General features: G+C 42.9%; 1 protein-coding gene across 6 annotated transcripts in view; it reads right to left on the bottom strand.

The window, feature by feature from the left end:
* The window catches only part of EPS15 (epidermal growth factor receptor pathway substrate 15), a 226,143-nt gene that overhangs the window by 32,503 nt on the left and 166,423 nt on the right, over positions 1–27,217 (bottom strand). For all 6 annotated transcript variants that reach the window (XM_073593554.1, XM_073593549.1, XM_073593550.1 and 3 more), the window contains 5 exons: positions 11,158–11,319; positions 9,500–9,697; positions 1,346–1,552; positions 707–796; positions 167–275 (listed from right to left, as the gene is read on the bottom strand). In XM_073593554.1, the coding sequence (XP_073449655.1) occupies positions 167–275; positions 707–796; positions 1,346–1,552; positions 9,500–9,697; positions 11,158–11,319 (766 nt within the window). The remainder of the gene's footprint in view (positions 1–166; positions 276–706; positions 797–1,345; positions 1,553–9,499; positions 9,698–11,157; positions 11,320–27,217) is intronic.

The raw sequence follows: 27,217 nt of genomic DNA, 5'->3' as shown, positions 1-27,217 counted from the left end.
GACCTGGCAGGGATTTTTTTGCTGGAAAGGTATGTGCCGGGTAGGGCCACAAAGAGAAGATTGCTGGACCAAGGAGAAAAGTATGTTATTTATCCAGCTGGGCAGCACACAGGAGGGTAGGGGAGCAGGTTTACAAGAAGAAAAAAATAAATAAAAAAAAACTTACTGCCCACAAAAGGATCACTCTGGAAGAAGTCAAGTCCCGACTCTGGCACAGACTGTGCAGGGGGTGCACTTTGTTTTGTCTCAAAAGGATCTACTTGAAAGGTGACCTCCTGCAGCCATAAGAAATAACATAAATAAATCTCTGTTTACGCATTGTTTAATGCTATAATTTTCACATCATCTAAAAAGCTTTTGACATGCTGACAGTATAACTGCCTTTTTCTAGAAACATTAGTTGTGTGTCATCCAGAAAAGGAGGGAGAATACAGATGGAAGAGATGGTAAAGAAATGGGAGAGGGAAGGAGGAAAGAAGGGTGTAGGAAAGAGGAGAAAAGGTAAGTGAAAAGTAAAAAATTAGAAAAGGGAAGGGAGAAGGGAAGGGAAAAAAACATGAGGGAAGTACTCTATTAGTAAAGAGCAGAGGAGAAGAGGAAAGGGAAGATGAGCAGAGAAGAGGGCAGGAAAGAGAGGAGAAATTGAGGAGGGAAGACAAGTGTTGAGAAGACAGGCAGAAAGAGGGATTTACAGGTGCAGCATTACCTTGTCAGTAGTAACAGGCACATTATTGTGTTCATCTTTGTCCTCTGCATCACTCCCTGAGGTATGAACAATATCAGGACTGCTCCTTACCTAGGAAAAAAAAAAAAAAAAAGGAAACCAGTTTGAATTTTGTTTGTAAAACTGATAACAAATTCAATGTTTATAGGTTGATATATCTATATATTGTTACCCCAAAGACACAATGTATTATAAATACATGCACAGAATAAACACACCTATAAATGAGTGCAACAAGTGAGCAGACACCACACATTCCATATACCAGGGGAGTGATTCCCAGATACTGACACTAAAAGGGTGATGTACTAGTAAACACCACCCTGAGTCCTGTTCAAAAGAGACTGATGCAGCACTATTCATTGACCCTCTGAGGCCCATTTCACAAGACGGGTCCGATCAGGTAAGCAGACATGGACCTGTTATCTGCCTGCTCTGCTCAGCAGGGGATTGGTGGAAAGATCTCCCACTTATCTAAACGGAGCCTGCCCTGTGTGAAAGGGGCCTTAAACCCTGAAGCTCGGTGCAAGAAATCTGCACTCAATGTAAATGTATTTAGCACCTTAAAACATAGTAGTGGTTTGCCTTACTTTCAGTGCCATTGATGTACTAAATACTTACGGAGGAGCTTTGGTTCTGATCTTCTGCCTGAGCCAGGGTCTCATACTCTGTGTTTTCATGAAGATTGGCAGGCTCGCTGCTACTATTACTTAGGCTTGAGTGCTCTCCAGTACCATTGACCATGACGAGATCTAAATGAGGGCGCCAGCTGAGCTGAATTTGATCATTTATGTGATTCTCAGCAGTCTTAAAATTTTGTAGCTTCGCCTATTAAAAAAAAAAGACAGAAAAAAAACCAAAAAAAAAAAACAGAAAACATTAAATGAGACCGTTCTGATACAAAAATGATCATATAATCTAGTTAAAGTGATTAAAGATGCACTTTAAGGAGATATTTAAAAAACAAAACAAAACACTGGTTAAACATAAAAACAGAACTTTAGACTGACGGCTAAATACAGTTAAAGTGAAACTTTAATCAGAAAATGAAGTCCTGATAGATGACTTCATGTTGGCTCCTTTTGCAAGTATAGCTGTAAAACAATAAAAATAAATGCCTATACTGTTTTAAATCCAGTAATACACCGCCACATCCTACTCTGCACAGCCTCAGTTGTCCTGTATTCTCGGAACAGTGCCTAAAATCAGTGAGTTACTAGAGGCCAATCTGACAGCCTCAAGATTTACTGCGATTGGGGGGGGGGCAATAATGATACAGACTATGCCAAGGAAGGACAGATTAAGAAGAGAGAAGAGAAAAGCAGGAGAGGTGACAAACTCTGCTGCCAGAGAGATACAAAAGAGGTAAACTTGCAAGGATAGTGTCTTATCTTCTTTCCCTGATATTCTCCTTTCTCCCTGTAGCAGCAGTTGGCCATACATAGATTTAAATTTGGCTGGTTCAGCAAGAATCGCGTGAATTTTGATCCATGTATGGGCACGCTGTTTGAACCCAAGTTGATCTATCGATTGACTTGGGTACAACCAGCTTGTTGGAAAATTTTCTGTCCATCAGCACTGCTGATGGACAGAACATTCTGTACATTCTGATGGCAGGGAAGTCTCCTCAATGGCAGAATGCAATAGCCCAGTGGGAAGGATTCCCACATCCACATCAAATGTGTGGATGGGGGAATCATGTAATTTTCGTTTACTCAACCAGCGGTCATACAGAAGAATATATGGCCAGCTTAAGGCAGCCCTTAGAGGAGACTTTTTTTTTTTTTTGTGCAACCAGAGGGTTGCACAAAACAAAAAAAAAGACTCAATTTTGCCATCCACACATTTGATGTGGATAGGGGAATCCCTCTCACTGAGCTATTGTATTCTGAAAGCAGGGAAAAGCTGTCAAAATACACTGATCAGTGCTGCCGGCTACAGCTGGCGACGTTAATCTAGTGGGGAAAATCCGACAGGCTGGTTTTACAGAAGTCAATCAGTAGATCGCCTTCTGTACAAACAGCCTGCCCATACATGGATGGAAGTTCAGCCTGTCCCAGCTAAATTTCAATCCATCTATGGCTGGCTTAAATCTTCTGCAGCCTTTCCACCTAGCTGAGCCAAGACATACCATCAAGGATGTTAATGCACATATTTTAATTACAGAAAGTGACGGGGGAGAGTTTTCAATAAGGGCGTGACTACTCTGGGCTTAAACAAAATGGCAGCTCCCAGCAAAAAGAAACAGGTGCAATGGTAGAGGCAATTTACAGCACACACTTTTTTTGGTAGCATAATTATTAATGTGGAATGCATGTTCTTAGGTTAAAGAACATTTGTTGTTAAACTGTTACGGGCTCCACTTTAAATTACACAGGAGCTGTAAACTAAGGGTTTAAAATTTTATTGAGCCAGTCCTGAGATTTACACAGTTGGTGAACTCACTTTTCTCTACTGGATTTAAGAAATACAGCCAAATCACCTCCCTGCCCCCAAGCTGTAAATGGGTGATGATTAAGCAGCAGCAGACTGATGAGGTCATCCTCACCCCTTCTGTCTTTATTTTTCTTTCAGTACATGTGCATTTAGCAGAGTCTGATTAGCTAAGAGTACAGACCCTTCCTCCCACTGTACATGGGTTTATAGAAGCCTAATAGGAACATAGTTGGTGAGGCTGAAAAAAGACACAAGTCCATCAAGTCCAACCTGTGTGTGTGCTTGTCAATAGTACATTCTATACCCCTGTATGTTGTAGTCGTTTAGGTGCTCATCGAATAGTTTTTTGAAATGATCAATTCTCCCCGCTGAAACCATTGCTTGTGGAAGAGAATTCCATATCTTTACCGCTCTTACAGGTAAGAACCCTCTATGCAGTTTAACTACTTCAATACAGGGCACTTATACACCCTTCCGGCCCAGACCAATTTTGTGTGCTCTCGCACTTTGTATGCCAATTAATCAGTCATGCAACACTGTAACCAAACAAAATTTTTATTATTTTTTTCACACAAACAGAGCTTTCTTTTGGTGGTATTTAATCACCACTGGGTTTTCTAGTTTTTGCAACATAAGTAAAAAAAAAAAAAGAGCGAAAATTTTGGAAAAAAAACACTTTTAGTTTCTATAATAAAATTTTGCAAATAAGTAATTTTTGTTCATAAATTTGGGCCAAAGTTTGTACTGCTACATATCTTTGGTAAAAATAACCCAAATAAGTGGATATTATTTGGTCTGTGTGAAAGTTATAGAGTCTACAAGCTATGGTGCAAATCATTGAAAATTGATCACACCTGATGCACTGACGGCCCATCTCATTTCTTGAGGCCCTGAAATGTCAGTAAAGTACAAATACCCCCCAAATGACCCCTTTTTGAAAAGTAGACAGTCCAAGGTATTTAGTAAGAGGCATAGTGAGTCTTTTGAAGTTGTAATTTTTTCCCGCAATTCATGGGAAAATGAATACTTTTTTTTTTTTTTTTTTAACACAAAAAATTGTCATAAGTTATTTCTCACACTTTTGAAGGCCCTGGAGCACCAGGACAATGGAATTACCCACAAAATGACCCCATTTTAGAAAGCAAACACCCAAAGTATATTCTATGGAGGCATAATGAGTCTTTTGAACAGATCATTTTTTTCCCACAAGTCTTCGGAAAAGGTGGAAAGAAAATGAAAACGTATTTTTTTACAAAACGTTGTCACTTCATATGATATTTCTAACACACAGCATGTACATAGCAAAAATTAAACCCCAAAATACATTCTGTTACTCCTCCTGAGTATGGCGATACCACATGAAGCTAAGGGGAAAATAATACTGGGAGTATGGTATAGGCACCCTAACCTGAGGGAGGAGGGGGAGACGGATCCCCTTTCACAATTTGGATTAGCAGCAAGAATGGGAAGTGTTATCATAATGGGGGATTTTAATTATCCAGACATAGACTGGGTGGAGGGAACAACGCATTTGTCTAATGCTCGTCAGTTCCTAAATGTCTTGCAGGACAATTTCATGGGTCAGATGGTAGACACACCAACTAGAAACAAGGAGTTACTAGCTCTACTGATTACCAACAATACAGACCTGATCACAGATGTGGAGATACGGGGCAATTTAGGAAACAGCGATTATAGGTCAATTGGCTTCAGTGTAAATCACACAAACAGGAAACACAAGGGGACACAAAGACACTGAATTTCAAAAGGGCCAACTTCCCTAAACTAGGAACCTTGCTAGAAGATATCAATTGGGATAAAATTTTAGAAACAAAGAACACTGAGGAGAGATGGGTTTGCTTTAAGAGCATAGAAAATAAGGGCATTAGCCAGTGCATCCCATTGGGAAATAAAATAAAAAGAGCGAACAAAAGTTCTGGATGGCTTAACTCCATTGTAAAAATGCATATAAAAGCAAAGGCGAAGGCCTTAAAAAAAAACAGGGCTGAGGGATCATCATTAGCATTCCGACTTTACAAAGAATGCAACAAGACATGTAAGAGTGCAATTAGGGAGGCTAAGATGGAGCACGAAAGACACATAGCGGAGAGCAAAAAAAATCCCCAAGAAATTCTTTAAGTATATAAACAGTAAAAAAAAGGGAGGACAGACCATATTGGCCCCATAAAGAATGAGGAAGGACATCTGGTTACAGAGGATGGGGCGATGGTGAAGGTACTGAATTTATTCTTCTCCTCAGTCTTCATGAGGGGGGCTTCAATAACCAAAACTGCAGCGTTTGTCCTCATGACACATTACAAGAAGCACCTCCATGTTTAACAGAGGACAGAATTAGAAATAGACTTGGGAAACTTAACATTAATAAATCACCAAGACCAGATGGCTTGCACCCAAGGGTACTTAGGGGAACTCAGTCAAGTAATTGCCAGACCATTGTTCCCAATTTTTACTGACAGTCTACTGACTGGAATGGTACCAGCTGATTGGAAAAAAGCCAATGTAGCACCAATATTTAAAAAAGGGCCAAAATACATCTCTGGGAATTACAGACCAGTTAGCCTAATATCAATAGTATGCAAGCTCTTGGAGGGGATGATAAGGGACTATATACAAGATTTTAGTAATGAAAATGGTATCATTAGCAGTAATCAGCATGGATTCATGAAGAATCGTTCTTGCCGAATCAATCTATTAACCTTCTATAAGGAGGTGACCTGCCATCTAGATAAAGGAAGGCCGTAGACGTGGTGTATCTGGATTTTGCAAAAGCATTTGACACAGTTCTCCATAAACGTTTACTGTACAAAGTAAAGTCCGTTGGCATGGACCATAGGGTGAGTACATGGATTGAAAACTGGCTACAAGGGCGAGTTCAGAGGGTGGTGATAAATGTGGAATACTCGGAATGGTCAGGAGTGGGAAGTAGGGTCCCCCAGGGTTCTGTGCTGGGACCATTCCTGTTTAATTTGTTCATAAATGACCTGAAAGATGGGGTAAACAGTTCAATCTCTGTATTTGAAGACGATGCTAAGCTAAGCAGGGCAATAACTTCTCCGCAGGATTTGGAAACCTTGCAAGAAGATCAGAAAAATAATGGCGTGGGCAACTACATGGCAAATGAGGTTTAATGTAGAAAAATGTAAAATAATGCATTTGGGTGGCAAAAATATGCAATTTACTCACTAGGGGGAGAACCTCTGGGGGAATCTAGGATGGAAAAGGACCTGGGGGTCCTAGTAGAAGGGTCCTAGTGCAATGCCAAGCTGCTGCTAACAAAGCAAACAGAATATTGGCATGCATTAAAAAGGGGTTAACTCCAGGGATAAAGTGATAATTCTCCCACTCTACAAGACTTTGGTCCGGCCTCACCTGGATTATGCTGTCCCGTTCTGGGCACCAGTCCTCAGGAAGGATGTACTGGAAATGGAGCGAGTACAAAGAAGGGCAACAAAGCTAATAAAGGGTCTGGAGGATATTAGATACGAAGAAAGGTTGCGAGCACTTAACTTATTCAATCTGGAGAAGAGACGCTTGAGAGGGGATATGATTTCAATTTAAAAATACCATACCCCAAAATAGGGATAAAACTTTTTTTGCGGCATGTGGCCATTCATTAAAATTAGAAGAAAAGAGATTTAACCTTAAGCTGCATAGAGGGTTCTTTACTGTAAGAGTGGCAGGGATGTGGAATTCCCTTCCACAGGCGGTGGTTTTAGCGGGGGGCATTGATAGTTTCAAAAAACTATTAGATAAGCACCTGATTGACCGCAACATACAGGGATATACAATGTAATACTGACATATAATCACACACGTAGGTTGGACTTGATGGACTTGTGTCTTTTTTCAACCTCACCTACTATGTAACATGTGTGAGACTTTTACACAGCCTGGCCACATGGAGAGGTCCAACATTGAAGTAGTACCTTCAGGCGTTCTAGGAGCATAAAATACACATATAATTTCATTCCTTCCTATCACACTTTCGAAGGTCCTGGAGTACCAGGACAGTGGAATTATCCACAAAATTACCCCATTTTAGAAAGCATAACTCTGTTTATAAGTATATTCGTTTGAGGCATGGGCTGCAGATAGGTACTCGGGTACTCTGATGGGCTGGTGATAGGTCCTCTTTATTACTGGGGGGCAATCAGTGTGATTGGTGTGCACTGTAAGCGGTAACAAGCTATTACCGCAATCTACTCCTCACACACGATCGGTGTGTGAGGAGGAGAACCCGGTAACAGCTCGATACAGCGGTTTCTTGACATTCTGTGACCGGCTGTGATTGGACACAGCTGGTCACTGAGGCTGCAATTTGGACTTGTTAATTTACTTACCTCGGGTATAGGTACTTTAGTCAACCTACCACTAATGCCTCCAATACTACCCTCTGAAATTTGTTCCAAGCTGGCCATCTATACATCTGGACCTTCCCTCCCCCTCCCCGTTGACTAGTTTAAAAGCCCCTCAAAGTGCACCATGACAGCTGGGTCTTCCCCAGCCCCTCCCAGTAATCTGTCCACCAGATCCGTGATGTGCCGGAACCCGAGGGCCTGGTAAACAACATACAGTTCGGCGCTTCAGGTCTTTATGACAGATTGCCCTCTCTGTTCTTCAAATAACTGAGTCCCCTACCACCACAATCTGTCTTTCCTTCCCCTCAGCCTTAACCCCCGCCCTCACTGGGATTTTTTCCCTGGCAGCTAGGGGCGTCACTGCCAGGGAAACAAATTCATGCAAATACACTGGTTGCATTAAAAGGAATTTTTTTTTTTAATAAAATGTGTTTTTTTTGTTTTTTAATATTGGAATCCAGTGTTAAATATATTTTTTCTATAAAAACAGTTTCTGAATCTGTATTGATATCAACCTCTACTAATCCTCTGTATGGTGACTGAAAGGGGTTATGATGACCATGTCTTTGTATAATGCTGTCAGTCAGAAAGTGAACAGGCTTACAGTAAGGGAAGTGCACAGAGATAACCTCAGCTGTATGCTGCTGCGCCCTTATCTTCAAATCACATACTTGGGCGGGTCTTTGCCTAAACTGTATTGTTTGACAACACCATTGTCTGCAGAGGTCCAGAGCTGCCTAAAGCCTGGTACACTCTATTTTTTTTTCTTCGATCAACCCAGCGGGCTGAACGAAAAAAAATCTTTAGAGCTCAGGAGTTGCTGCTGTACTATCAGGGCTTCTGTTATAATAGGAATCTTGAACTCAAAATAGAGATTTCCTGTGTTAACCTGTGCAGGGAAGCCAATTGCTGGATCAGGAGAGTAAAGCCTTGTACACACCCCTAGTGGGTTGAAAAAAAACCCCAAAAAACTGACAGCTCAGGTTGGAGCCGCTGTACTAACAATCAGATATTAGTACAGAAATCACCCCCGCCAAGCTATTGTGTTCTCACAGAGTTATGTAACCCCTCCCCCTCACACACCAGAACACACCGGTCAGTGCTCTCAGCCATTGGTGCTGATCGGTAGACCTTCTTTAGGACTGGCTGTCGGCCGGTTTCTATTGAAACTGGGCCCATGTGTGCGGCCCTTAAAGCAGGGTATACACAGACCAAAAATTGTCCGGTTCAGCCGATACCAGCCGACCTTCGGTCTATGTGTACCGCTGTCTGTTCAACAGAAGTCTTCTGACAAACAGTCCTGCTGGAAAAACAGCATTCAATAAGTGCTTGCAGCCCATAGCTGCAGTGCTGATCTGTGTGTTCTGCCATATACCCAGTTTAAGTTTCCTCACAAAAAAGTATCTGGGTCACAAAAACAGTTAAAGGAAATGAAAAATCTTATGGTAGCTAAAGCGGTTTCTGTATACTGAACAATATGCTTTTAGCTGCTTGCCAGAAGTTCAGCTAAAAATACATACATCGTTTCAACAAAAATGTATTTTCTTTAAAGGAGCTGAGGATGGTGCTAAGGAGATTATTATGGAGCTTTCACACTTAACTTGTTCTGGAATGGTAGTTTTATAAAATATCAGCAGATACGCCATACTGCACACATGAGATGCACACATCCCTAACACACCAGGATAGGGATACTTATTTTCTGCAAAGCCCAATGAGATTTGAAAAGTAAAAAAAAAAGCTAAAATAAAGATTTTTCTGGTGTTAAAGCTTTGTGAATTAAGCCAATAATATAAGTTAAGGCGCTCTCGCTCCCCAACCAGATTCACAATCCTCTTTTTAGAGCTCATCTGCCTGCTCCCAAACATTTATCCTGGGCCTGTCTGTAAAGATTTATAGCTCAGAAAGTAAAGATATTTTGTCTTTGTTTTTCCCAGTAAATAAGGAAAGTAAAACTTACTAATTGCAGCTCTTCCTGACATTCCAGCAACTGTTTCTCCAATGGCAGAAGTTGTTCCTTTCCCCGTGCCAGGTTCTCCTCCAGCTGCACAGTCTCCTCCTGCAGTTGGATCAGCTCCTCCTTAGCTTTGATGACTTCCTCCTCATAGCTGGAGATCTGTCTCTCCTGACTTGATGCCTCGTTTTGTAAAGCAGAGACCTTGGCAAATAAAAGGGGGTACAAAAATAAGGAGATGCTGACTAAACTACAAGGCCTGGTTCACACTATTGCGAGTATCGTAGAGTTTTACCACACTGGCAACCAACCACAGTCAAAACACGCTGTTGTTTAAAAACACACGTGGCTGCCATTCATTCTTAGTAGGGAAGGAAAGGGTGTCACAGCTCCAGGTGGGTCTAACAAAAGTAAACCTCTTCACCAGTTTAGAAGGCACAGGTGCTAGCAATGCATATAGCAATAGATAGAAGTAGTTCTGGACTGCCGCACTCCAAAAAAATATTTGCCTTTTATTCATAATGCAAGATCAAAAATACATGCCACAGCAGAACGGACAGAAGAGCTGACGCGTTTTCACATTACAAACTGATTAGTCATAGCTAGATTTATGATCTTGCATTTTGAATAAAAGGCAAATATTTTTTTTTAGAGTGCAGCAGTCCAGAACTACTTTCTATCTATTGCCATTCATTCTAAATGGCACAGCTACACATCTCAAACTGCAGAGCTTCTGTAGGTGCGAGAACTGCAGGGAAACTGCATGGTGTAAAAGTTGTACTTTAAAAAATGTGCATGTACCTTTTTTTTTTTTTTTTGCAGGAAACGCAAGCACAGCAGCCCATTGAAATGAATGGGCTGCCGTGCCCACACAAGCACGGAAGGCAAACCTAAATTAGTGTGAACCAGGCCTAAAACATATATACAGTCTGTGATGGGGATAACAGAGATAACAGGATAAGGTCCAAGAGGCAGTACAGGGATAGAGACTGGATTGAAAAGTAAATATTAGTAAGTGTTTGCAGGCATTTCTCTTCTTGGCTCCTTCTAGCAATCTTATTATGTTAGGCACTTTTCTTGTTGGGTCAGGTTCACTTTAAAGTAGTATCACTTCCATTTTTAATAATGTGTTCTGTTCGCAAGCTGACAAAGTGCATAGAGCACAAAGTACAGCTGTGAGGTTGAACAGGGTACCCCCCTCTCTTCATGGCTCACCGATAACACAGCTAGCAAGGAGATGACTTTTCTGACAGATGACACTCTTCTCTGTCTTCAAGCACTTGCCTGGAATATTTTAGCTGATAGGACCCCCTCCCCTGCATTCCTCCTGAGATGCTTATTTTGGGCAAGTGCTTGAAGACAGAAAAAAGTGCCATCTGTCAAAGTAGCTATCTCCTTGCTAGCTGCATTGTCGGACGACCATAGATGGAGGGAGTTCCCTGTCCAACCTCACCGCTAACTTTAGACAGCACTTAGGAAGATAAGACAAAGTACTCTGCGTATTAAGTCCACTGGGAAACAGATCACATTGATGAAAATGAAAGTGAGACTTGTTTATTAAGTCACTAAGTGAATCAACAAATGGCAGAAATAAGCAACGCTGAAAATATTTTCTACCATGCCCCCAAAAAGGTTACCGGAGTTTTTATGCAAAATAACCTTACCTGTCGTGCCTCCTCTTCACATTGCAGTCTCAGTTCCTGTAACTCCCTCTCCAGTTTTTCTTTCTGCTCATCCAGACCTGCCACCACCTCCTCTACCTCCAGCTTCTGGGCTTGTAGCTTCTTCAAATTAGCACTCTCTTTCTCCACCTCATCCTGAAGATCCTAAAGAACACAACAGACAAATTCATAAGAGAAAAGTGGGTAATAAAGAAGCCTATTACAGGCAGTCCCCTAGTTACGAACATCCGACTCCTACTTACAAACGGAGAGAGACAACAGGAAGTGAGATGAAATCTACCCCTAGGAAGGGAAATTCTCTCCTGTAAGACCCCTTTCACACAAGGCGGACTCGGTTTCTACGGAGCCCGCCTCGGTCCGCCGGCTCAGCGGGAGATCAGTCCGTTGATCTCCGCTGAGCCGGCGGATGACAGGTCCCTCTCTGCTCACTGAGTGGGGAGGGGCTTGTCAGGCGCCGCTGCCGCCTATGGAGGGATCGGACGAAAACAGACAGCATGTCCGTTTTTGTCAGATCTCACCCGATCCGATCTGCCAGCGACGGACCTGGACATAGGGCCATCCGTCTGCTTTTAGCGGATCGGACGGGGTCGGATGTCAGCGGACATGTCTCCGCTGACATCCGACGCTCCATAGACTAACATGGATCGCCCATTCAGGTCCGCCGTCAAAACTGACAGGCGGACCTGAACGGTCCGATCGTGTGAAAGGGGCCTTAGAGTTATTATGGGAAAGAGGTACCTCCACTGATGCTTTATCACCAAGGCTAGTTTCCACAACAGCCCAAAATGTTCAAAATCCAATTGTCATTGGAACAGAAAGTGAGGTGAAATCTTCTGGACAGGGGCACAGGCAGCAAAACAAATGTTACATAGGTGTTAACCCTTCCCTATGCTATCCAAAAAGCTTAAAAATAGTTTTTTTGCTGGAGCTACACATAAAAAAAATTACCTGTTCCGACTTACAAACAGATTCAACCTCAGAACAAACCTACAGACCCTATCTTGTTTGTAACCCGGGAACCACTTGTATAGTGTTACACTTAAGACAATTTTTATTTTTTATTTTTGATAGAGTGGAGGGGGATTAAAACTCCCCTATTAAGGAGATTTACCATCTCTAATTATCTTGTTTACCTTTATCATTAAGAGTAAAAAATAAACAAAAATCACAAATTTTGGGATGACAGGAATAAAGAAGAAATCTTCCAATGGGGACACTAGTTCTGGTGACACCTCGGGATTCCCTCACTTTTGGGGGATTTCCTCCACTTTCTGTTTTGGCTATGGGACAGGAAGTGAAGGGAAATCTCCACAATGGGACACAAATGCTGCTTAGGTGTTCCCTTGCTGTTCTCCTTCTCTAACATTCACCAGGGTAACAGTTGAAATGATTTAAAACATACCTATTCTAAAATGTTATCTTACAGTTAAAGTGGTAGTAAAACGCTGGCTTTTTTTTTTAACCTGCAAGGCAATGTCAGAATGTTCTAGTATGCATTGCATACTAGCACCTCATGTGAAACTTACCTTAGAACGAAGCCCTCCATTGGCACGCTGTCACCGCTGAAGGAGATTCTATCTTCACCCGGTCTTCCTTCCAGGTTCACGGACTCTGGCTGTGTGAGTGGCAGGAGCCGCAATGACGTCACTCCTGCGCATGTGCGCGGGAGCCGCCGTTTATGGCGCAAGACTTTGAAGAACAGATTTACTAGCCAGATCACCAGGTAGCCATCACATCTAATGCTGCGTACACACGGTCGGACTTTTTGGCTACAAAAGTCCGACGGACCAAGTCCAGCGGACAATCCGATCGTGTGTGGGCTTCTCCGGACTTTCAGCAGACTTTTCCAGCCGCAAATCTGACGAACTTTAGATTTGGAACATGCTTCAAATCTTTACGTCGTAACTCAGCCGGACCCAGAAATCCGCTCATCTGTATGCTAGTCCGACGGACAAAAACCCACGCTAGGGCAGCTACTGGCTATCAACTTCCTAATTTTAGTCCGGTGTACGTCATCACGTACGAATCCGTCGGACTTTTGTGTGATCGTGTGTAGGCAAGTCCGGTCGTTAGAAAGTCTGTTGAAAGTCCGCCAAAAGTCTGTCGGACGGGCTGTCGGACTTTTGTAGCTGAAAAGTCCGACCGTGTGTACGTGGCATAAGAACTGGTAAGCAATATAATAAACGGCTGCTTTTAGGTTTAAAGTATAAAAGTTTACCTTTGGGAACACCAGTTCTTAGGGTGGAACTTGTAACATGACAGCAGTATGTGGAGACGTTCCCCGTACTAGCTGTCACTTTTTGAAGTTAGCGGGGCTCCGCCCACACGGCCGTGTCATTCATTCACACAGCTCTGTCTGTGAATGAATTACAAGCTCTGACATCCTTTGCAGGGAACAACTGTTCAGCCTCATTTCCTGTACCAGTGTAACAAACAGGAAGTAAGGAAAATCTGCTGCAATAGAATCAGAAACAGCAATAAAAAAACAAAGTTCTAACACTTGCCTTCTTTATCCAAACCTAAATATGGCTGGAGCGGTTGTCATTCTATGTAGTACTTCCATTGCATTTATAATATAAAGGGAACTGTGCAGGCAAATGCATGTGACATCACGGGGTTGCTTAATAAAAACGGCCTAAGAGGAACACATAGGTGAAATTCAGCAGCCTTGTGCTCATTGCTGCAGGACATCCTGACATTATATAAATAAAATAAAAAATAAACTTTAATCAAGCCAGAGGTTTCTAAATGCTACAATTGAGCATTTTAATCCGCTTATTAGTCATGTATTTCCTTTTCAAATTAGTCTTCTGACGTCTATAAATTAAATACATAATTTGATGAAAAGGAAATAATATTCTTGCAGAAAATATTTTATGGAAAATATTTTATATAATAATCTGATAAAAAGGAAATTGTATTCTTGCAGAAATACAAAATGACTATATTGCATTATGTTAGCACACAAGGGTAATCGTGGTAACATTTTCAACCAACAGTGAGCATTCTTCTGGGTCATGATCCCTGTGATGGGGAAGAGAGGTTGTCGGTTAGGGAATAATAGCCCTGCACACACTGACTTGGACTCTATGTAGGGAATTGTGTATTTGCCATTTATCCAGGGCTGCTCTTCTCCCTATTCACATAAAGAGGAATGCAAAAGCAGCTTGATGCAGCTTAGAGGGAGGTCAAAGCATCTCTGAACACCTAGGAGATGCAGAAGCAATTTGAATGCAACCAGAATGCACCTAAAAGCATGCTGCTTTTGCCCATCTATGCATGCCCTAGTAAGACTTGGGCTTGCCATACACATTACAATCTGACCATACAAATCTATGCAATATAAGCACCTACCTAAACTATACAACAAATGTATATGCAATTAGGAAAGCAGTTGCATTATATACTTGTTGGTGGATCTAAAGAAGATTGTACAATCAGACTGTAATGTTTGAGTTTTAAAGACATGGCCCAGGCTCCCAACCAGCGCTGAAGTTTGGCACTGACCAGCAACCAAAGCAATGCTAGTTTAGACACTAAACCATCCATTGCAGTAGCAAATTCATTTAGGCAATGTCGTTCTCCAGCTGTGGATGGGAGCCTTGTCTGTACCAGATATCCTAAAAGAAATTTTACATTTAAAGGATTAAGGAAGAACCTAACAGAACACAAGGTGACTATGACCTTTACTGGCCAAAAATGCTCTTTTCACTTTCTTAGTAAGGATCCTTTCAAACGGGGGTTCCATATGTCTGTTTTTCCTCCATCCCTTGGCGGATGAAAAATGGATATACAGTAGTGCTCATAAGTTTACATACGCTGGCAGAATTTATGATTTCTTGGCTATTTTTCAGAGAATATTAATGATAACACAAACACTTTTCTTTCACTCATGGTTAGTGTTTGGCTGAAGCCATTAATTGTCAATCAACTGTGTTTACTCCTTTTAAATCATAATCACAACAGAAACTACCCAAATGACCCTGTTTAAAAGTTTAAATACCCTGGTGATTTTAGCCCCATAACATGCACACAAGTTGACAAAGGGGTTTGAATGGCTAATAAAGGTAACCACCCTCACCTGTGATCTGTTTGCTTGTAATTAGTGTGTGTGTATAAAAGGTCAATGAGTTTCTGGACTCCTGACAGACCCTTGCATCTTTAATCCAGTGCTGCACTGACGTTTTTGGATTCTGAGTCATGGTGAAAGCAAAAGAATTGTCAAAGAATCCGCGGGAAAAGGTAGTTGAACTGTATAAAACAGGAAAGGGATATAAAAAGATATATAAGGAATCGAGAATGCCAATCAGCAGTGTTCAAATTCTAATCAAGAAGTGGAAAATGACGGGTTCTGTTGAAACCAAACCATGGTCAGGTAGACCAACTAAAATTTCAGCCACAACTGCCAGGAAAATTGTTCGGGATGCAAAGAAAAACCCACAAATAACTTCAGGTGAAATACAGGACTCTCTGAAAACATGTGGTGTGACTGTTTCAAGATGCACAATAAGGAGGCACTTGAAGAAAGATGGGCTGCATGGTCGAGTCGCCAGAAGAAAGCCATTACTACGCAAATGCCACAAAGTATCCCATCCACAATACGCCAAACAGCACAGAGACAAACCTCAAACCTTCTGGTACAAAGTCATTTGAATTGATGAGACCAAAATTGAGCTTTTTGGCCACAACTGTAAACACTACATTTGGAGAGGTGTCAACAAGGCCTGATGATGAAAGGTACACTAATCCTACTGTAAAACACGGAGGTGGATCACTGATGTTTTGCTGATGTGTGAGCTACAAAGGCACAGGAAATTTGGTCAAAATTGATGGCAAGATGAATGCCGTATGTTATCAAAAAATACTGGAAGAACATTTGCATTCATCAGCCAGGAAGCTGCGCATGGGAGGTACTTGGACATTCCAACATGATCCAAAACACAAGGTAAAGTCGACCTGTCATTGGCTACAGGAGAATAAAGTGAAGGTTCTGGAGTGGCCATCTCAGTCTCCTGACCTCAATATCATTGAGCCACTCTGGGGAGATCTCAAAAGTGCAGTTCATACAAGACAGCCCAAGAATTTACAGGAACTGGAGGCTTTTTGCCAAGAGGAATGGGCAGCTTTACCATCTGAGAAGATAAAGAGCCTCATCCACAAATACCACAAAAGACTTCAAGCTGTCATTGATGTTAAAGGGGGCAATACACAGTATTAAAAACTGGTGTATGTAAACTTTTGATCAGGGTCATTTGGGTAGTTTCTGTTGCCATTATGACTTAAAGGAGTAAACACAGTTTATTGATAATAAATGGCTTCAGCCAAACACTAACCATGAGTGAAAGAAAAGTTTTTGTGTTATCACTCATATTCTCTGAAAAATGGCCAAGAAATCATAAATTCTGCCAGGGTATGTAAACTTATGAGCACAACTGTACATGTATGTCTATGGGCTAGCGGACAATCATCCGCTGACATCCATCTCCGCTAAGTTCCGTTTTTTGAGACAGAAGAAAACCCTACTTTTCTTCCGTTTAAATGGAAATGGACACTGATGTGGAAATAAAAATAAAATAAAAAAATAAAATAAAATAAAGAAATGGAACGGACGAAAAACGGATGTTAGCGGACGACATCCGCTTACATCCAATCCGTTGACATCTGTTTTTCACCCAAAATCATGGGCATTCAGTTTTTTAGTTCAGTTTAGTCACTTTTTTTTGTGTAAAAAACGGATGTCAGCGGACATGAAAACAGCTGTAAAAATTTACATCTGTATCCGTTTTTGATGTTTTAAAAAAAAAAAAAAAATAAGTGACTGAAGGACCCTAAGAGCTAGAGTTCTTTGACACCAGAGCTAAGAGGAGCTTTCCCCTAATGTGCTTGTAAACCGCAGACATGAAATATGAAAAGCATATCCCTCTATAGTGTCTACGTGCCTCAATTAAGAGCACTAAAGTGTAATTTCTGTATGCTGCTTTGTTCCTCTGCTATCAGCATGAATCACTTCTGACAAGTTTTCCTGACACCAAGAGAAAAAAAGGTGACAAGGGAGAGATCTCCAGCACACAGCCTGCTACTGAGAGCCTAAGCTCTGTTCTTGTGTGAAGGGGGGTGTCCTTTTCCTCCAATCAGCTCACAGAGCTCTCCTCACTGAGCTCTACAGGGTGTAATTTCTGCTACCTTTTTTCTGACAGCTTAGACAAAATGTATAAATTCTGGACTTTGAGCAGATGTAGAGAAGAGAAATGTGCATTCCAATATGTTTTTGGTGCATTTTTCCATACAGAAAAAAAATGCAACAGGTTTTACTTTTTTTGACTGCACTGGTGTGAGCTAGGGCCATTGGAATATATGGCAAAACAATGTGCATGCATTTTTGATGCAAATTAAAAACAAACTGGACTACAACTGGTATGAACCAGTCCTTACTCCCAAGGCAAGGGACAATGGAGGTCAAAACCTTAGTAAAAACTTGTTACGGAGGAGCACACAGCAGAGGCTTTTCCAAAAAAAGGTCAGAGCGGGCACATTGTGAGGTCTGCACTCAGGCAGTGCAGGTAAAAAGTTTACTAAGATCTGATTTACTTCAAGATGTCCGAAACACTATATCCACTGTATTGACACTTAAATAAATTAATAAAATCCTTTCCTGACAAAAAAAAAAGTGTTACTAAACCCAAAACCCTGCATTTACTATATCTGGTCTCCTACAGGACACAGAACATGGAAATGCAATTATTTTAGTAAATATAAACAGCTAAATACCTTTTCTCTTGAGCAGTATATAGCAGTCTTGTGACTTTTATCAGTGTCTGGCCGAGCACTGGTTAATGCTTGTAGCAGGAGTTTCTATTCTCCTCTGACTGTCCTATGAGTCTGCATGACCCCTCACTCTCTGTCTGGAAAGTGCTGATTGGCCCTGTGTTGATCACATGCACCCTCCCAAAAAAAATTGTTTAGCAATACACAGCAAACTGAGCATGTGCAGAGTGCCTCTAAGGCAGTGGTTCTCAACCTGGGGGTTGGGACCCCCTCAGGGGTCGAATGACAATTTGCCAGGGGTCACCGAATCCTGGGCTGTTCCTGAAGCCCGCACCGCTCTCCCAACCTTATTGTGACCGCCCAGCTGGGCTGTTCCTGGAGCCCGCGGCCACCCACTCAGCCTCTTCGCAGCCGCCCATTCAGTTGACGGCATGGCTGGGGGCAGAGACTAGAGGTCAGCTGACTGGTGAGGAATGTCAAGTGGGAGAGGCTGGAGGAGACCCTATCTCCTGATTTTGGCACAGGTGTCACTGCTGCAAGACACCACAGAGCTGGAGACACAGTGAAGCCGGAGACACAGTGAGTAGCACTATCTGTGATTAGAGTTGCCATTAAAAGTCCCCACTACAGTTTTCAGATCAGCAGATGACCTTGATCAAGAGCACCTAAGTTGGTTGATTAGAACTCCCCCCAGCACTGACACTCATCTCATCCCCCCACCTCCCACCAAGGAGTAAGAGAAGGAATAAAAACAGAGAATACATGGAAGGGAGAGAAAAAGAGGGGGAGGAACAAAGAAAAAGGGAGAGAAAGAACAAGAAACACTGCTAGATAGAGGGAAGGGGGAAAAAAACAAGAAATTAGGACAAAGAGAAAGCGTGGTACATCCTAAAATGTACCATAAGGGGTTTTAATACTGTACGAGTGGAAGGGACTCGGGGATCGCTAAATGTCCGTGGGTTAGGGGCGCAAATTACTTGTCTTGACTTGGGTGCTGACAACCCACGCTATGAAAATAATTTTACTGTTAGGGGTCCCCACAACTTGGGAAATTTTATCAAGCGGTCACGGCACTAGAAAGGTTGAGAACCACTGCTCTAAGGGCTCTTTGTGCTATCAGCAGGTAGTTTGGGGACAGTAAAAGAAGGGGAGGATCAGAGATGACAGGATCAAGCAGCCTTTTTACACAATGCACAGGATTAACCCCTTAGATTCTACAGTGAGTATAACAAGCATGCTTTAATGCATATGCAGACTGATTTTACTGTTGCGGGTTTAGCAACACTTTGAAAATTACCTGTTATAGCAAATGTGGAGGATATGATTGCTGCCTGGTTTTTGAAAGAGCATGCTCCAGGGTTGCCGTCCTCATCTTTTTTCACTAACGAGTCACTGACCTGAAACAAGCCAGGTCAGGTTTCCACACACCTGTTATACACATGCTTGTTCCAGGACATTGCCTCACCAAATAGTTAGGGAAAGATAAAGATAGTAAGTCTGGAGCATATGTAGCGGGTACAGTAGATTTCCCCTCCCGCTTGCACTCCCTGCCTGCAACTCAGGAGCGAGTCCGATGGTGAGAGGTTGTCCCCCCCCCCCCCAGGATCGAGCCGCCGCTGTCAGCTTTGAGAAGAGTGCCCCTCCTTTCTCCCGTCAGCAGCAGCAGGGGAAGGGAGCCGAATACAGGGAGAGAGAGAGACAGACACAGCTGCGGGCTATTCCTCCCCCCTCCCTCTGCATTTTGCGCCACTGCATAGGAGAGTGGCGCTTGTCACAGCAAGCCGCCCGCTCTGTTCCCCTCCCCATTGGACAGAGCGGAGGACCAGTCATGGGGAGGCAGAATGGAGGATCATGGGACACGTAGTCCCAAAGACTAGCGGCTTAAGGGAAACTCAGATGGCGCAAACTGCAGCCCCCAGGATACAATAGAGGAAATCCGGACAGCTGCACTCCAGTGAAAAATGTCTTTATTGAATAAAATCAGCTATGACTAAGCAAAAGATGTGTGAAACGCGTCAACTGATTTATCCATTGTCCTTGATTGCTGTATGGACTGATTTTATTCAATAAAGACATTTTTCACTGGAGTGCGGCTGTCCGGATTTCCTCTATTGCATGTGCTGCTCTACACAGAGCCAGCACCCAGGCTGTGCAGAGGAGGTGATATCTCTCTGCAGCCCCCAGGATGTCGGAGGGGAGGAGAGGTGAGAAGCTCAGGAACAAAAAGTCAGGGAAGAGTGTGTGAGGGACAAGAAGGCTGGAGTGTAAAGGAGCAGAGAGGTAGAACCATGCTGCAGTGTGTGACCTAGAGTGCTACAAGGAGAGAGGGAATCACATTGCCCTGAGCCACCAGAGGGAGTAGAGTGCTACAAGGTGAGAGGAGGCTGAAGCGTGGCTGAGGGAACGCCAGCAGGGAAAGGGACCAAGCCACTAAAGTCCCTTTGCTGTGCAAGATTTTGCACCTGAACCGGGAGAGACAGACCCACTGCCATCTTTGCCGTGCTGTCCGCCAGAGTCGCCTTGGGTAACCCAAGTGAAAGGACATCGATCCGAGGGACAACTACTGCTGTATCGCTGGGTCTGGTAAGAGGGCCTTGCGCTCATTATTTGTTATCACTGCTATAGACTGAGCCATTAGGCACTGCCTGACCTGCTATCCTATAGCCCTAATACTGCCTGTAGCCTTTACTGATGGCCACCACAAGCTCCAACGGTTTAGCTGGTGAAGATTCAGGACTAGACTGCCCCTAACCTTAGCTCTTTGCTAGTTAAAGGGGTACCATACCTCTGTCTATTTGTTTGAGTGCACGCAAAACCTAGTGTAGAATTATAAGTACCCTTGTCACATTTAAAGTTTATATGCATTGTTTATTGCTTATTTGCCTGCTGTGTGTGTTAAATTTGGTTTAACCACTTGCCGACCGCCGCATGTACATTTATGTTGGCAGAATGGCACGGCTGGGCAAATGGGCGCACAGGTACGTCCCTTGGAATTTGCCACCGTGTGGTAGGCGGCGTGCACGACCCTGCCGCAAGCTCTGTGAGTAGGATCACGGGTCCCGCGGACTCTATATCTGCGGGGATACCCACGATCGTCTCACGGAGAGGAAGAATGGGGAGATGCTAATATAAACAAGCATCTCCCCGTTCTGCCTAGTGACACTGTCACTGATCATAGCTCCCTGTGATCGGGAGCTATGATCAGTGATGTGTCACACGTAGCCACGCCCCCTAACAGTTAGAATCACTCCCTAGGACACACTTAACCTTTTCCTAGCCAGCTAGTGGTTAACCCCTTCACTGTCAGTGTCATTTTTACAGTAATCAGTGCAATTTTATAGCACTGATTGCTGTAAAAATGATAATGAAATGATAAAAATGTGTCAAAATTGGTCGATGTGTCCGCCATAATGTCACAGACACAATAAAAATCGCAGATCGCCGCCATTACTAGTAAATAATAAATTATTAATAAAAATGCCATAAAACTAACCCCTATTTTGTAGACGCTATAACTTTTGGGCAAACCAAACACTTATTGTGATTTTTTTTACCAAAAATTTGTAGAAGAATACGTATCGGCCTAAACTGAGGAAAAAAAATGTTTTTTTATATATTTTTTGGGGATATTATAGCAAAAAGTAAAAAATAATGCATTTTTTTCAAAACTGTCGCTCTATTTTTGTTTATTACGCAAAAAATAAAAACTGCAGAGGTGATCAAATACCACCAAAAGAAAGCTCTATTTGTGGGGAAAAAAAGGACGTCAATTTTGTTTGGGAGCCACGTCACAGGACCGCGCAATTGCCAGTTAAAGCAATGCAGTGCCAAATCGCAAAATGTGCTCTGATCTTTGGCCAGCCAAATGGTCCAGGGCTTAAGTGGTTAACTGTTACTTATGCTAATCCATATCAATAGATTAAGCGTATTTACCACTAAACAGGTGTGTGTGTGTATTTATTGGCATATCCCACAGCCAGGCGAAAGGTATTTCTCACTTGTGTTGTTAATTGGGTTCGCAGTGGTATTATTCAACCAGGTGTACCAGAGGAGCCAAGATTGTTTTTGGAGTCGAGGCGCAGAACACAAAACCCCAAATTACCAAGCGGCTCCTTCAGGGCTGGCGCTACACATATATCTTAAAGCGGAATTTCACTCAAAAGTGAAACTTTCGCTTATCAGTCTCCTCCCCACCTCTGGTGCCACATTTTGCACCTTTTAGGGGGGAGGGGGGAACGTGTACCTGTTTTTGAGTCCGGCCCCCTTATCCTTCTTCCACCAACGAGCCAATTAGAAAGCGCAGCAAGCTTCGCGCATGTGCAGTAGGGAATCGGCTGTGAAGCCAAAAGGCTTCACTGCCGGGTTCCCTTACCAGGAATGCCAGCGGCTGCACCCGACAGCCAATTTTAAGATTGGCTGGGGGTGCCAACACTGTGCGCTCCCTAGACAGGTAAGTGTCCATAAATTAAAAGTCAGCAGCTGCAGTATTAGTAGCTGCTGACTTTTACTTTTTCGTGGGGGGGGGGGGGGGGGGGGGGCTGGACCTCCTCTTTAACAAAATAGTCAGCAATGGCAGCTCTGAATGGTTCAATTTAAGCCTTTCAAGACCTACACCAGTGGTCTCCAAATTGCAGCCATATGTGACCCTTTTGCTTGCCTCTATCTGCTCCTTTGTCAAAGACATGAAAAGGAAAAACAAAAATGCAAGGTTTTCCAAGGAGAACACGCATTTCATATTTCAAAGGCTCTTTGTTCAGTTCCAACAGATAAAACAATGGCTACTGGTCCAGTCAGGAAGCCCCCCAAGCACCCCTATGTAGTGAAACAGATGGCAACTGTTGTAATGCCACGTACACACGGGCGGACTTTTCGACTGGACTGGTCCGACAGACTTTCGAACGAACGGACTTGCCTACACACGTCAACCAAAGTCCGACGGATTCGTACGTGATGACGTACGACCGGACTAAAATAAGGAAGTTGATAGCCAGTAGCCAATAGCTGCCCTAGTGTTGGTTTTTGTCCGTGGGACTAGCATACAGACGAGCGGATTTTTAGACCGGACTCGAGTCCGTCGGAAAGATTTGAAACATGTTTTATTTCTAGGTCCGTCGGACTTTTGTGAAATAAAAAAAAAAGTCCGCTGGAGCCCACACACGATCGAATTGTCTGACGGAGTCTGGTCCGCCAAACCAATTCTGCCAGAAAGTCCGCTCGTGTGTGCGCGGCATTAGAGTATGTGAAGGCAGCAATGAGCCTGGGTGAAACATCAAGACATTTTTTTTACTATTACAGCAGTTTCCCCATAATGACATTCCAGCATAAAGCATGACACAGCCCAGGCAGCTCAAGACCTACAGGCATAGCCCTATGTAATTTGGCACTGCAGCATATATTGTAACATATAATGAATATTCATATGTCACAGTGTAGCTCAGTGACTACAGAAAATATCTGGGACAATAACATGCTGTAGGTGGAAGATTATTTATTTTACAACTGCATAAAATTCCAAGATGTATAGGGAGATGAACAGGGGTCGGAGACATAAGGTATGAATGTGTGAGCTTAATGTGGAGAGATGAAGGTATGAAAGATAGGCCATTCTTCCCAGACTGAACAGAAGCAGGCAGTGGAGTAGTGATGGAAGCTGAGCAATATGACAGATATAGGTCAGATGAAGGTTAAGGAGAACCAGCAGCACATAACAGGCAAAACAAAATGAACAGTATAAAGAGGAACAACACTGAGTGCATGAGTGCTGAGCAATTCACTGAATCGTGACAGAAAGAAATGACATTTAAGAATGCAGAGAAAAGAAGGCCATAAACATCAACAGTCATGTGGAAAATGTATTTATAAAAATGATTCAATGTATTTATTTTTGACCAGCAGTGCACCAGATTTTAGACAGGCCTCTGAACTACATTTCATTTATGTGAGGGCCCAACTGTCTGTTTTTGTATAAGAACAAAAAACAGGATAAAGGAACTGCATGAACAAACACTGAAAAAAAAATAAATACAATTTTTTACCAAAAAAAAGATATTTCAGCATATTCTAAGTGGGTTACTTAAAAGTGTATTTGTATTTAAAGCAGTAGAAATCCCATAAGCAATCATTTATTATTATTGCAGCTTACCAATTCTTTGGGCTCTTTCATATTGGCGGGGGGATCTCTCCTCTGATCCCCGCTGATGCAGAGCGGACACAGCCCCCTTTCCTCTATGGGCGGTTGGATAGAAACAGACCGCCTCTCCATTTCCATCCGAATGTCATCCGATCGGATCCCCCATCTGTCCATTTTTAGCAGATTCGATCAGATGTCAGCGGGTGTAAACAGACACATGTTTTTTTTACATTAGCTGCTCTATAGAGGGCAATAGATGGCCTGATCAGGTCCGCCTACAAAACTGACAGGCGCTGCCAATCGATCTGCCCATGTGAAAGGGGCCTTAGATGTGATGGCTACATTCGTTTTCTTTTTTTAGGCTTTCTTTCTTCTATTTTCACCTGGTGATCCAGCAGGCAAGTCTGTTTTTCAAAAGCACAGGCTCTACAGTAGAATGCATCAGTTTACACGGATGAGAGGACCCACTTAACACTGGCAGGGATTAAAATGATCAGCTTTATATATTCCTGCAAAACCTTTATCCCAAAAGGAAAAAAACTGTTAGCTGTAACTGTTCATAAAGTGTGAGCTGGAGTTTGGCTTCAACTTGTTAGTGTTAAACATATTAGCTAATTTAGATACACTATCTTACCCGACCCCCTACCCTACTGACTGCTGTGCTTCTTATATTCATTCCTTCAGAGTTGTGTCTCACTAATACAGGTGGTGTGTTCCTGGCCAGATCACCTGGTGAAAACAGAGGGGGGAAAAAGCCTAAAAAAAGAAATCTAATACAGCCACCATATCTAGTGATTGATAAGCTGCAATATAATACATTTTTGGGGGTTAAAACTGCTTTAAGATGTAAACAAAAAATATCCTGAAGCTCTACAAAGGATTGTAGGATCATGTATGATTGGATGTAGCTGTGATGTAAACAATCTGTGGTTGATAATGATCAAACTCAGTGCAGCTGGTACAACACTGGAATAATATGGAACAAACATAAAAGAACTATAAGCAGCGCTCTATGAGTAAGATCCAAAGTGTAATAGTCACAAAAACAATATTTATTCCATCATAGATATGATGAGCTGATGCAAAGTCTAAAATTAAAGTCTAAAAATCAGCTGGGAACAATGATGTAATGAACAGATAGAAGTTATTCAACGTTACCACAGGTGACCTGAGCTGGGGAATAGGGGTGAACAGACATCTGGGGGGCTCACTGGTATGACATGGGGGCGCCAATGCCCAAGTTGAAAAGGATGGAAATCCGGTCCCAAGGAGTCCAGAGGCTGTAGAAGATGGTGATATAGCCGGGTCCAAGATGGATAAAGCCGCTAGGAGCTGGAGGATAGGGGGCCATGTATGTCCAGACTGGGAAGGTGTAAGGTCGCCTAGGTGTGGCCAAATCACAGGGCTCAGCGGGTCAGACCACTCGGTGGTGACACCACAACTGAGGGGAACTGGAGAAGCCGAGCAGAGCCAAGAGCAATCAAAGTGCCTGGAGTGACATCAGTGTTGCACCAGAGACAGAGGAAGGGACGTCTGTGGTCAGCTTGTGGAATGCAATCCGTGCTGTTGCCGTGACTTACATGTTTTGCTCGCATGCGCTTTATCGTCCCCGATGGAGATGGCAACAAGTACTATTTAAAGCCAATAGGAGGGCAAAAACAGGTGAAAAATTATCTCAAGCCTGTAGATGTTGTTAACCCCTCATTACCCATTGCGATCTCAATTGGCTAGAGGCATAAATACAATAATTGTAGAGTAAATTACAAAATGCGATTACAATACCACAAAATCGCTTTTGTGGTTTTTTAGCATTTGTAATTTACCACATCAACATCCACAGGCTTGAGATAATTTTTCACTTGTTTGTGCCCTCCCATTGGCTTTAAATAATGCTTGTTGCCGTTCCCGCCGTGACTTTGACAAAGTGCATGCGTGCGAAACATGTAAGTCACAGCAACAGCACAGCTTGCGTTCCACAAGCTGACCATAGACGTTCCTTCCTCGGGCGCAGCACTATCACTCCAGCTGCGTCGGTTACTCTTGGCTCTGCTCGGCTCCTCCAGTTCCCCCCCGAGTGACACCACTGAGTGGTCTGACCCGCTGAGCCCTGTGATTTGGTCACATCCAGGCAACCTCACACCGTCCCAGTCCAGACATACATGGCCCTCTATCCTCCTAGCGGCTTTATCCATCTTGGACCTGACTATATCACCATCTTCTACACCCGCTGGGCTCCTTGGGACCGGATTTCCATCCTTTTCAACATGGGCATTGGTGCCCCCATGTGATACCAGCGAGCCCCCCAGATGTCTGTTCACCCCTATTCCCCAGCTCAGGTCACCTGTGTTAACGTTGAATAACTTATCTGTCCATTACATCATTGTTTTTAAACCGGTTTCCCAGCTGATTTTTAGACTTTAATTTTAGACTTTGCATCAGCTCATCATATATATGATGGAATAAATATTGTTGGATCATCATTCCATGGTTACAAGTGCCTAGTTTTATGACTACACTTTGGATCTTACTCAGAGGGTTGCTTATAGTTCTTTTTGCTTTAAGATGTATGTAAACCTCAAAAACTAACACAAGAGACATTCTATGCATGAAGGTAAAAAGCCTGTGTGCAGCAGCCCCCTAAGGCTTCATGTACACAGGACGTTTTTACAACCTCTCCTGAACGATTTAACTTGACAGATAGTAACCCACGTTTAAAACGTTTACATGCCGCATTTGCCCTTAGAAGCGTCTTTTTAAAAAAAAAAAAAAAACACCTAAAAACAAAACGTGGCCAAACACGAGTTACCACGTTTAGCACTTGAAATGCCTCTAAACTCAGCTTCTGAACCCATTTTTTTGCATAAAAAAAAAAAGCCTCTAAACCAGGGATATGCAATTAACGGACCTCCAGCTGTTGCACAACTACAAGTCCCATCATGCCTCTGCCTCTGGGTGTCATTCTTGTGGCTGTTAGAGTCTTGCTATGCCTCATGGGACTTGTAGTTCCTCAACAGCTGGAGGTCCACTAATTGCATATCCCTGCTCTAAACTCAACTGCCTAGAAATGACTGTAAACGACCCTGTGTACATGTACTGATAAGATAACAGAGGAGAGTTCAGGAGCAGTTGAAAAAAATGCCCAACTGC

Source organism: Aquarana catesbeiana, linkage group LG07 (genome assembly GCF_042186555.1).
Source record: "Aquarana catesbeiana isolate 2022-GZ linkage group LG07, ASM4218655v1, whole genome shotgun sequence".
Lineage (NCBI taxonomy): Eukaryota > Metazoa > Chordata > Amphibia > Anura > Ranidae > Aquarana > Aquarana catesbeiana.
This window is presented reverse-complemented; position numbering and strand designations above follow the sequence as displayed.